The sequence below is a fragment of the Centropristis striata genome, chromosome 7 (genome assembly GCF_030273125.1).
Source record: "Centropristis striata isolate RG_2023a ecotype Rhode Island chromosome 7, C.striata_1.0, whole genome shotgun sequence".
Taxonomy (NCBI): Eukaryota; Metazoa; Chordata; class Actinopteri; order Perciformes; family Serranidae; genus Centropristis; species Centropristis striata.
In genome coordinates, this window is record NC_081523.1 from 5,218,925 (window position 1) to 5,231,286 (window position 12,362).

General features: G+C 39.4%; 1 protein-coding gene across 1 annotated transcript in view; it reads right to left on the reverse strand.

Moving 5' to 3' along the window:
- LOC131974362 (protein unc-13 homolog B-like) overlaps positions 1 to 12,362 on the reverse strand; it is a 297,247-nt gene that overhangs the window by 85,867 nt on the left and 199,018 nt on the right. The window contains exons 18-21 of the mRNA XM_059336642.1: positions 5,565 to 5,706; positions 3,514 to 3,683; positions 2,633 to 2,748; positions 542 to 705 (exon numbers count right to left, since the gene is read on the reverse strand). Coding sequence (XP_059192625.1) covers positions 542 to 705; positions 2,633 to 2,748; positions 3,514 to 3,683; positions 5,565 to 5,706 — 592 coding nt within the window. The remainder of the gene's footprint in view (positions 1 to 541; positions 706 to 2,632; positions 2,749 to 3,513; positions 3,684 to 5,564; positions 5,707 to 12,362) is intronic.

Below are 12,362 nucleotides of genomic sequence, written 5' to 3' on the forward strand. Positions count from 1 at the left end.
ACTCGCAATACGCGTGTCTGTACGCCTATGTAGAATTGTACTTAACAGTCACGCGGGTCTTCATGTCACGTATTTGAGGCGTAGTTCACCCGTCACGCAGCCGTCACCTAGGCGTATGTGCAACAACGCGTGTACAGCGTCTGCGTGACGCCTGCGTGACGCCTGTCTGTCCATTGAAAGTGAATGGAATTTACATGCGCACGTTAGACGTTTGATGTCATCGCATAGGCGCTGTACACGCGTTTTAGTATAGTGTGCTGGCATAAAATGCCCCTCATACAGGTAGACATACAAACACACACACACAGACAGACACACACACACACACACACAGGCAGACGCAGACACACAGGTAGACACACAAACACACACAAACACAGGAAGACACACGCAGACACACACACACACACACACACAAACAAACAGAGGGACACACAAACACACACATGCAGACACAGACAGACACACACAAACACACACACACACACACACACACACACACAGACACACATCCCTATCCTAGGTAAATCAGTGGTCTTACGTCATGGCCTGGTAGATGGACTCGATGCCGTAGCGCATGGCGAACTCGTCCACGATGTCTTGCTGCACCTCGTCGTAGTAAACCTTCCAGGCGTCGTCTCCGTGAGCGGCGGGGATCTTCACCACGCCGCCGCCCTCGATGTCCGTGGAGAAGTGGAACATGTTCTACAGAGAGAACAAGAAAACATCAGCAGTTCACCCAGAAGTGAACACCAGTCAGGAGTTTAAACAGGCTTCTTACATTTAGATCCTGTCACTTTTTGTTCCCAACTGATCAATGATCCACTTCTGCCAACTTTGGTCTGGTTTTTTCTTTCATTATTAAATATTTAATGTATTTGTCTGTTCATGTTTGCAGCCTCAAGAAACAACTTTGAAACAAAACTGTTTTTGGCTTTTAAATCAGATCTGCATCTCTGAGGGATAAACTGATCTAACTTCTCCATTCCTGATACAGATACCTGAGCTTCGGGCAAAACGACCCGTATGAGCTGTGAATCAGAGGTCTGCTCCACCCTCCACCTCCCCTCCAGAGTGAAACATCTGTGTTTTACACTCCACCTTGCTGTCATTCCTAATTAAAGCGGTCATTAGAGAACGGAGGAGGACAGTCTAAAACATAAATATGGGTAGTTTTTTTGGTTGCTTATACAAACAACCTACGGAGTTGATTTCGGCACATTTTGTGTCCACACTGATGTCCCATCAGCTGATCAAGGAGGTCTTCCTTTCAGTAATCCATCCTTAAAGTGCCATTCTTCTGCCAGATATTTACTGTAGTGTAACGTGATGAATGGTTTCCATGAATGAGAGGTACCAGGGATATGGTGGTTGGTGGAGAATGCTCAGTTTTAGTGTTTGGTTAAGACGAGAGGTGGGTTTCCTACGGTGGCCCTGAGAGCTCAAAGTAACTGCAACTTAAGAAAACTCATGCAAATACACAAAACACAAGCAAATTGAGAAAACATCTTCATCAATTTGACAACACGAGCACAGCATTTAGAAAACGCTGCAAAGACCACAACACAACAGAAGTGTTTCCAGAGAACATTTAAAAGTGATGCACACGTCTGGACATGCTAGCATTAGCCGGCGATCGATAGCATGCTAGCATTAGCCGGCAATCAATAGCGTGCTAGTGTTAGCCGGCGATTGATAGCATGCTAGCGTTAGCCGGCGATCGATAGCATGCTAGCATTAGCGGGCGAGCAAGACCAAGACCAACTCGGTGCCGTTGAGAGTGACCAACTAAAACATGTATCATTCATTTAATTGATTTGTTTAACTGCAATGTCATGTTATAACATGATAATATAATTATCATGAAATATTGTAATAATTTAATGTTATAACGTGAAATTATCATTATCTTGAAAAAAACATGATAATATCACAAGCATGTCCAGACATGTGCATCACTTTTAGGTGTCCTCTGGAAACACTTCTGTTGTGTTCTGGTCTTTGTAGCACGTTTTCTAAATGCTGCGCTTGTGTTGTTAATTTGTTGAAGAAGTTTTCTCAATTTGCTTGTGTTTTGTGTATTTGCATGTGTTTTCTTAAGTTGCAGCGATGTGAGCTCTCAGGGCCGCCGTAGTTTCCTCCATTTTCAGTCTGCAATGGGGGAGAGCACAGACATGAGAGCCACGCCACAGAGAAAGAGCCCGGTCTGCACTTCAATCCAGACAGTGGAACTTTCTGTTCCGTTTGCTTTCTTTTTCTCAAATGTGAAGATTTGCTGCTGCTTTTCCCTCTTTTATGTCTTTACAATTGGATATCTTTTTGTTTATGACTGCTCATCAGACAAAATAAGACATCAAGGGATGTCATGCTCACTTTGTTTTGACACTAGAGACAAAACAAATATGAAAATATTTAATTTGGTGCGCTCACGACTTATTGCTACTCCTGTTCTGTTGTTGCTGATACGGACCAAACTCTCTGTGGACGCCAGTAAAGTTAGTGACAGATACAAGTAGAGCAAGTTAGTCTCAGACTTCCTATCTCAGCCTCTACCTGAAGCCTGCTGACAGTTTCCTCATTATAAGTCGTGTGTGTGTGTGTGTGTGTGTGTGTGTGTGTGTGTGTGTGTTACCTCATGAAGGCACGTGTACTGAACGTGGTAAGGTGCCACCTTCTCCTCTCCCTCGATCTCCACACTGATCATCAGACGGATCGCACCAGACACCGCTGACTTGTCTGTTCTCTTTTCTGCAAGTGGAGACACACACACACACACACACACACACACACAGACACATATACACAGACATACACACAGACACACACACATATATATACACACACACACACACACACACACATATGCAGACACACACGCACGCAGACATACACAGAAACACACAGACACACCACACACACAGACACACACACAGACACAGACACACACACAGACACACACACACACACACACACACACACACACACACACACGCATACACACACAAACAAGCACGCACACACAAACACACACATGCAGACACACACAGGCAGACACACAGACACACAGACACACACACACACATGCAGACACACACACACACACACAGACACACACAGACACACACACGCACACAGACACACAAACAAGCACACACACTCACACACACACACACACACACACACACAAGCACACACAAACAAGCACACACACACACACACACACACACGCAGACACACAGACACAAATACGCAGTCACACACAGGCAGACATTCACACACACACACACACACACACACACATAATTACTCCAGAGTCGTACATCGCTCAGTTGAACTTCAGTTGAACTTTGAATCTAAGATGACAAATAAAACGGTGAGTGCTCCAACTGCAGAGCTAATGAGCAAACCCACACTCTGAAACACAAACACACACATAAACACCAACAATACACTCCCACCCACCCCCCACACACTGAAATACACACACACACAGAGCTGTGAGTGAGTCCGTACCCAGGTTGTACCAGACGTCCATCTCTCCGCTCAGAGTCCGGACCTCGATGATGCTCTGACCCAGGAAGTCGTCCGACTCCCTCTTCAGTCGCTGCTTCACTCTCGACTTGATGTCGTCGTCTTCGTCCCAGACTCGCAGCTTGATGCGGTCCGACGAGTTGTGGCACTCGCTGCGGGAGAAACAGAACGGGTGGGAGGCTTCAACAAATGTGGTGTGAGTGTTGGAGCAGATGGTTCTGTCAAATACATGACAGAACCACTATTCAAAACTTCAGAATTCAGATTTACATACTGACCCAGCCAATTCATATTCAAAATATTTTCCGTAAATGCATGAAACATTATCTGTAAAAGTATCTAGTGGCTTTTTGTTTATATACAGTCTATAAACACAATCCACCCTAAAATACATATTCTTTCTCTTAACTATAGTGCTTATATATCAGTGTAGATTGTTTTCTATGATATAATGGAACTGGACGTCACTTTGCTTGTGGTGCTCAAAGCGCCCAAAAATGTATTATATAATCATTCAATATCATGATCTGGATACTCCACAGATCTTATTGTGAGGTATTTCTGATTTTGGGGTGAACTGTCCCTTTAAACAGAACATGAACAAGATCAATAAACACTCAAAAGTCTGACTCTAATGAACTCTGTTATGCATCACAGGTGTGCTAGCATTCAGTAATGTTTCCTTATACTATGAATTATTTCTGTAAATTGAAGAGGCTGCCAGCAAATATCTATAATTTCTATCTCAGTCTAATTAAAAAAAGCTGATACTGATCAGATAAAAAGGCTCTGATAGTGAATCTTTGAGATCAGATCAGGACACAGTACACACACTATTTAGCTGCACAGATGGTTATTATATGGTTATTATTTAGCTGCATAGATTCAAGTTAACCCTCTGTGGTACACATTATGATGCCAGTTAGGAAAAAAAAAGTTTGGAGTGTTTTTTTTTCTTAAAATAGACTAAATAAACATAATCTGATGAAATTTTATAATGCTTTTTTGGGGAAGTTTTTGGGGTTTGTTGCCCGTAGGCAACATTGTACCATAATGGTCGCCAAGTGAAAAAGAAAGTTTTTTAAATTAATTTTAACATCATTTATTTATAAACACGTTTAAAAGATTCAGTAGCTTCAACAGGGAACAATACATAACATTTTAAATTTAAAAACATTATAAAAGGAACTTTTTTAACCGGTTTCTTGTCTGAATGTTGCCTGTAGGAAACATTGTACCAACGACCCATTGAAATGAATGTCTTCAACAGTCTAAGTGCATGAAACTATCAAAAATGAAGGTTTACTCACTTATCAGTAGGAATATATTTTTTCCAGATGGAAAAGGGCCAGGAAATTACTTTTTGAGTGATTTTTTGTGGCGCAAAATGGCAAAGCTGTTTCCTTTAGAAAAGTCTGCAAAATAGTGTTTCAATATGGCCTCCTGGGGGTCATGTGACAAATTAAAGCATTGCTATTGGTTCCCTATACTCTTCCCTCTTTTTTAAAGTATCGCATCACTCAAAAACATGCATTGTAGAAATTTGACAGGCCAAAAATGGGCAACACCGTACCATAGAGGGTTAAATGTTCTAAATAAAGGGATGTTGAAGACCACACATGTAGGTTACAAAATAATGAGGTTCTTAATATTAAAAGTGTTTGCTTGAGTCTTGAAACTTAAAACAAATAACAGCTGACCTAATTTTATTTTTATACTCTGTCATATTGCAGGATTTAGAGCAAACACCAATGCACACTTAGTAGATTAGATGTGACAAATTAAAGCGTTGCTAGTGGTTCCCTATACTCTTCCCTCTTTTTTAAAGTATCGCATCACTCAAAAACATGCATTATATAAATTTGACAGGCCAAAAATGGAGCAACAGCGTTCCATAGAGGGTTAAGGGTCTGAAACCTTCTCCCACGGCTGCAGGGTGACAGTCACACTGTTCTCCTGCACTTTGCAGAACCTCTGAGCGCTCCAGCTGCTTTTCTACAAGCAGAAGAAGAAAAACAACAAGCTGAACTTACAAGCTGAACTTTTCCTCCCAGACTGGGTTCAGGTTGCCATAGATGGTCTTCGTTCTCTTCTTGGTCTTCCCGACTTGGATGGTGACGTACGGGTCACTGGAGCCCGTTCTGTCCTTGGCCTGCAGACCCTGTGCACTCACAACTGTCACACACACACACACACACACACACACAGAGAACACACACACACACACATACACACAGAGAACACACACACACACACATACACACAGAGAACACACACACACACACACACACACACACACAGAACACACACACAGAGAATGACTATGAAAATTGCATAAGAACAACAAAACACCTACTTGTTACCATCATCTTTCCGTCTCATTCACACACACGAGATCTCACCCACACAGTTACAGTTATGCAAAGCCTCGTAACACAACACTCGTGACTCACAGGCAGATGTTGGATAACAACATTTCTCACAAATTACTTAAACAACTGCTGTCTCCCGGTGGTTTTGCATCTCTGATCAACAGGTGGAGAGTTTACAGTTTTACAGTGCTCAGATTATACGAGCCAACGCGCATATTTCAAATTGAATTTTTGCACTCTGTATTCTGCATATTTCTGTTCATATTTGTCAAGATAACAAAGCAACAAATGAAGGCGCAATTTGTGTGACACTTTGGCTCAAACTGCATCAAAAGCGTCTGTCTGGCTTCCTTTCTATCCAACTTACAGCAAAGTGTTTTTGATTGATGGAGATTAAAGGCTTACGAGCAGAGCCTGGACGCATTTCTTGGAGATGGAAGGCAAACAGGCACAGAGGAAGCTGAAGGAAGGTGACTGAGTGTTGAGATGTGTTTGGGCTTGCTCAGAAATGGACGGCTGCAGGTGTTTGATGTGCGACATATGAAACACAATGGAAAAGTAATGCACACTCAGGGTTGTTGTGAGAGATGCTGGTCACTGGAAGTAAGCTTGAAAGTAGGAAAAAAGTGCATCAGTCTTTCCCTTTTACTCAGATGATGTTTTGGCCCCGAGGTCTTTACGATCAATAATCATATAGTAAGACACAGACACTAATCTGTTACAGCCAAGTCACACATCTGATCGTGATTAGATAATTATATTCCAACATTAGGGTGAGAAATCACAATCAAGATGCCTTCAGCCAATCAAAACTTGACACAAACAGTGACAGGAGGTATGGCTGATCAATTTACACAAATTAAAATGACAAGAGTCCCTGTGGGTGCTTTACAATCCCCAAACTACCGTAGTTTTAATAGGCCAGAAACAGGATTAAGTATGTCAAGTGCAGTATGCCAAAAATACCATGCATTTTGCAAGTCAGCATGCTTTTCTAGACATTCTGACTCACAATCCTCTGCACGGCAAATATGAGAGAGAGGATCAAGGTAAAATATTATGGATGAAGCAGTATTATGGGCTGAAATATGTGCCACCAGAAACTGAATTTGAATTAACTTGAATAATTGCAATAAAAACCTGAATTTGAATTGTTCAAACTGAATCACTGCATTGGAAAGCTGAATCTGAATTATAATTTGAAATTGAATTTATTAGTTTGGAACTGAACATTCAGTTCTCACAATTCAAATTCAGTTCGCAAAATTCAATATTAATTTTCTGTGACGAACATCCAGGTAGTTGAGGCAGAACAATCGAGCACAGATACACAGAGCGCCTCTTCGGCCAATCAGCACCTCCGCTTTCTTTGTAACATTTGTTGCCACCCGGTTCTGTTTTCTGCGCTCGATTGCTCTGCCTCAACTACCTGGATGTTCGTCGCAGAAAATTGAAATTGTATTTTGCAAACTGAATTGGAATTGTGAGAACTGAATGTTCAGTTCCAAACTAATAAATTCAATTTCAAATTACAATTCAGATTCAGTTTTTGAATGCAATGATTCAAATTGAACAATTACAAACAACAAATTAAAATTATGTGATTCAAATTCAGGTTTTTAATGCAATTATTCAAGTTAAGCAATTCAAATTCAGTTTCTGGTGGCACATACAGTATGTCCCAAATATTTTTAATATTGCATGCAACAGTTTTTACTTTGCAAGACCAGCTACATATGCACTTAAAAGTATGCACTATATAAAATTCTTAGTCTTGGTTTTTACCCTTTTGCAATGAATTTATTGTGTATTTTTAACATTTTGTAATATAAATAACCCCCCAAAATGAAGAAAGAAAATAAAGAAATGCATTTAAAGATTTTTTTCTATCTTTTATGTGCACTATACACACAGACTATCAAAATAAAAGCATCAGTCTGGATCCAATATTTCCCAATTTTTATTAAATTCAGTGGTTAAAAAGGAATAGTTTGACACTTTGGGGAAATTATTCACCTCCTGGACGATGGTTAGTCCAGGAGGTTGATACCCAATCTACAGCCAGCAGCTGGTTAGCTTAGCTTAGCACAAAGACTGGAAACAGGGGGAAACAACTAGCCTGGCAGCCTCTCAGCATCTCTAAAGGTCACTAATTTACATGCTATATCTCGTTTGCTTCATCCACACAAAAATCAAAGTGCAAATCTGACTTTTTTCACTGCTGAAACCATTTTCTGATTCAACACCAGCACTTTCTTTTTCAATTAAAATCTGCGTATGACACTGTGTGGAACAATTTGAGCTAACACAAGGTCAGTGTCTCTTCTGAGTTCAAACAGAAACACCAAATGTAAATGATGACACGAACAGAAAAACTGGATTTCATGTGAATCTATAAATTATGGCTAATATCTGATCTGATCATTGCTACTCCAGCTTAAAATGCTCAGGTCCTGTACACTTAAGACTCAAGTCAGTCCCTGTTCTATCTCTCTGCTCGCACTTTCAGTTTCATTCAGCATCATTTTATCTGTTCTAAAGGGAGAGTTTTGAATATTAATTGGCTGAGATCTTCCCTAATGAAATCAATGGATTCTTCAAAGAGCTCTCTGTAGCTCGTCTCCTGTCAGTCCACCATCAAGTTCAATCACTACTTGGCTTTCACATTTCAGATGGGAACATGATTGATTTATGCAAAATGAGGGGGAAAAAGTGATCATTTCAAACTACTTAAATGATTTATAGATGCCTTTTAAAGAATGTTTGTAGAGCCATTTTTAGGGGATAACATTGTATAAAGAGCTATAAGACAAATATACAAACAATATCAGGGTTTTATGATTCATCATTGTACAGAAAAACAAATTTCTGTCAAAGTGGTTACAAGCAGCCACGTGGGACGAGAGAGAAAACTTTACTTAACCCTGATTATAAAAAAAAACAAAACAGAGATGCCTTTAGCTACAGACGCAATTCTGAATCCAGCCTGACACATTTATCCTTTTAATTTTCAGCTAAAACAGTTTCCTGAACTCCTTCCTGAGTGATATGGCCTTAGCTGGCCTTCTACACAAAACAGAGCCATGAGGTGAAGCTGCCTATAGCAGACATAAAGGCTCTTCATACATGGAGACATTGACCCAACTCAATCCAGACAGGACCAAGAACAAAGCTCCTAAACTCTCTTGAGCCAGTTTGAGCTCCTACGTGTTGGTGAGCTGAAGACAAATATCCACCTCTGTGGACAATAAAGCTCTCCTCTCCTCTCCTCTCCTCTCCTCTCCTCTCCTCAATTCAATTCAATTCAATTATTTTCCGTTATGTTCTAATCTCTTCTATTGTGTTGAGTTGAGTTTCCTTCCATTTTATTCTGGTCCGTTCTAATCTGTTCTATTCTATTCTGTTCTGTTCTGTTCTGTTCTGTTTTATTCCATTCTGTTTTATTCTATTCTATTCTATTCTATTCTATTCTGTTTTATTCCATTCTGTTTTATTCTATTCTATTCTGTTTTATTCTATTCTATCCTATTCTCTTCTATTTCATTCCATTCTGTTTTATTACATTCTATTCTATTCTGTTCTATTTTATTCTATTCTGTTTTATTCCATTATATTCTATTCCATTCTGTTCCATTCTTTTCAGTTCTGTTCTAATCCGTTCTATTCTATTCTATTCTGTTTTATTCTATTCTATTCTATTCTATTCTAATCCGTTGTAATCTGTTCTATTCTATTCTATTCAGTTCATTTCTAATCTGGTGTGTTGAGTTGAGTTGTGTTCTATTCTATTCTATTTTGTTCTATTCTTTTCTATTCCATTCTGGTCCATTCTAATCTGTTCTATTTTATTCTATTCTATTCCATTCCATTCTGTTCCATTCTATTCTATTCTATTCTATTATATTCTGTTCGCTTCAGTTCAGTTCTAATCTGGTGTTTTGAGTTGAGTTGTGTTCTATTCTATTCTATTTTGTTCTATTCTTTTCTATTCTCCTCTGTAGTTCCTTGATGGTGGAACAAGTTATCAAACTCCCTGCGATCAGCTGACTCCCTCTCAGTCTACAGAGCAGTTCTGTACTGAACGTTCCTCTGCTCTCTGCCTGACAGAACCTACAGCCTCCTGGACTCACACTGAACCCACGGCACTTCCTCATGTGCTGTCTTCTGTAAGGATCTTTGCTCAAGTTGTGTGAACTTGTATAAAAGATAAATTAAATCAATGTAACAATGAATCTGTGTGTATGAACATATACGACCATGAGTGAATGTGAAACACGCCTGTATCTGCATCTTTATCTCCCCGTTAACGGCACTCATCACCGGTGATCGGGGAGACAAGGTGTGATGGTCGCCATGGCAACACTGCTGCCACTATATGGTGTGATGTGTCTGGTTGCTCCGGTAACAGCAGCAGTCAAGTTTGGCAAAAAAGGGAAGAGAGAGAGAGAGAGAGAGAGAGAGAGAGAGAGAGAGAGAGAGAGAGAGAGAGAGAGAGAGAGAGAGAAAGAGAGAGAGAGAGGTGGGGACGTCTGTTTAAATCTGTGCAGGTTGCAGATAAACGGTGAAAGTTTCTCCACAGTTCAGACTGTCAGACAAAGTATTAAACTTTCTTTTGTGTTTTTTTTAAAGTATTTATGAGCAGAAACCTGACGCGCTCTGGTTCAACAACATTCTGCTTCACATTCTCACAATAGCAGGTTTTTTATTTTATTTAGTTTTTTACCGTCGTCAATGTCAACCTGCTGTGTTGTTGAGTTTTCTTGAGGGCACCGAGGCTTAAACTTTTCATGAGATTCACCATGCAGCTTTTCAAACACCTTCTTGGGATTTCAATGTGCAGCCAAACTGTTCTAACTTTCTACTGACGTGTTACAATTGTTGGAATGTGCAAAAAATGTGTGATTTGAGCCTTTGTGAGCATGTGTTTGTGCCTGTTTATTTATGTCTGAACAACTTGTTCAATATCAGTTTTATTTTGGTGGACAACTCCAAAGTATAAACAATTTATGTTTTTAGGTATTAACCCTCTGAACCCAACAACTTGAAATGTATGTTTACTTTAAAAAATACCAAAAATACACAGTTTATCGTAGAAAGAAACTGTAAAAACAGGTATTACTGTCAGAATCTGAGCTTTCCAACATTCCTTGAATGGATCATATGTTACCAAAGTTTTCTTTAGAAGTAGCCAAAATGAAGCTTAAAATTGTGATATTTCTGTCAAAATCACTTTATTCTACATGTCTCATTTAAAACGTTCCAAAAATAAGGCGTTTGTAATAACCAGATCCTGTTAAAAACATTAAAAGTAACCAAAATAAAGCTTAAAATTGTGATATTTCCATCAAAAATATCAAAAAAATTATAATTGGAATAATTACATTCTGTTAAAAACATTAAATTATGCTCTTCAGCCACACTCTGAAGCCATGATTGATTCTGCTGAGATGAACCGTCAGGGGACAAATATTCACTGAAAATCTGTTTACACAGAACTGAGAGGAGAGGACAGGAGAGGTTCAGGCAAATAGATCAGTATATAAAGCATGTGGAGACCCATTTTTTTTTTACATTTTGCCTCCAATATCCATGATCAATATCCAATTTAATTTAATTTCCATTTTAAGAAAATGATTTATCAGAGAAATTCAACTTGCACTTTATCTTTTTTTAAGATTTATATCATTATTACTGTGTTATTCTGCACAAAAGACACATTTGAGTTGTTCCCACTTCTAGCCATGATTGTGCTGATTCCATAGAGCTGCAGATTAGATATATATTTTATATATATTGCAGTAAAATACAAGGCCACGGTGAGTAAAAAAACTCCCTAAAACAGCTTGTTGAGGTTCAGAGGGTTAAACAACAACTCGACAAGTTTTAATTCGAACATACGACTTTAGACTAAAATAGCACGTGTCAGCGTGGTCAAAGTGTCTGAGGCAGTGAGGCTAAAATGTGTCCTTGAGTTGCCGCTGCAGATCGACTTCACACAGAAATATAAGTGTGGACACACGTCGACACAGTGAGCTGCTGCTACAAGCCTCATGGACGAGTTATATGGAGCAGGTGCATCAGTCGCAATGAGGGAAGAACAAAAGCTTTTCCTGTCTTTCACTGTTTATAAATGTGTCTGCATTCCGGTAGAGGTGGCTGTCGTTAAAAGATTTATTTGAATAAAAATGTTTTTTTCCTTTGAAGGTTTGTGAAAAGAAAGTTTTGTGCCGTTTTGTGTCTTTTCAATAGCCGAAGCAGAACAGAAAGAATTAAACGTGGGTAAACAGAGGGACAGAAGAGATTAGAAGGACAGTGTGAGACTACTGAAAAGCTTTCTATCATCTAAAACAAAACACTGACTCATGATCTTTATTATTTTATAAAAGGCTTCATAGTTCATAGATTATGTTCGAATCAAACAAATCTGCAAATATTTAATAGATGTCTAATAGGGCTGCA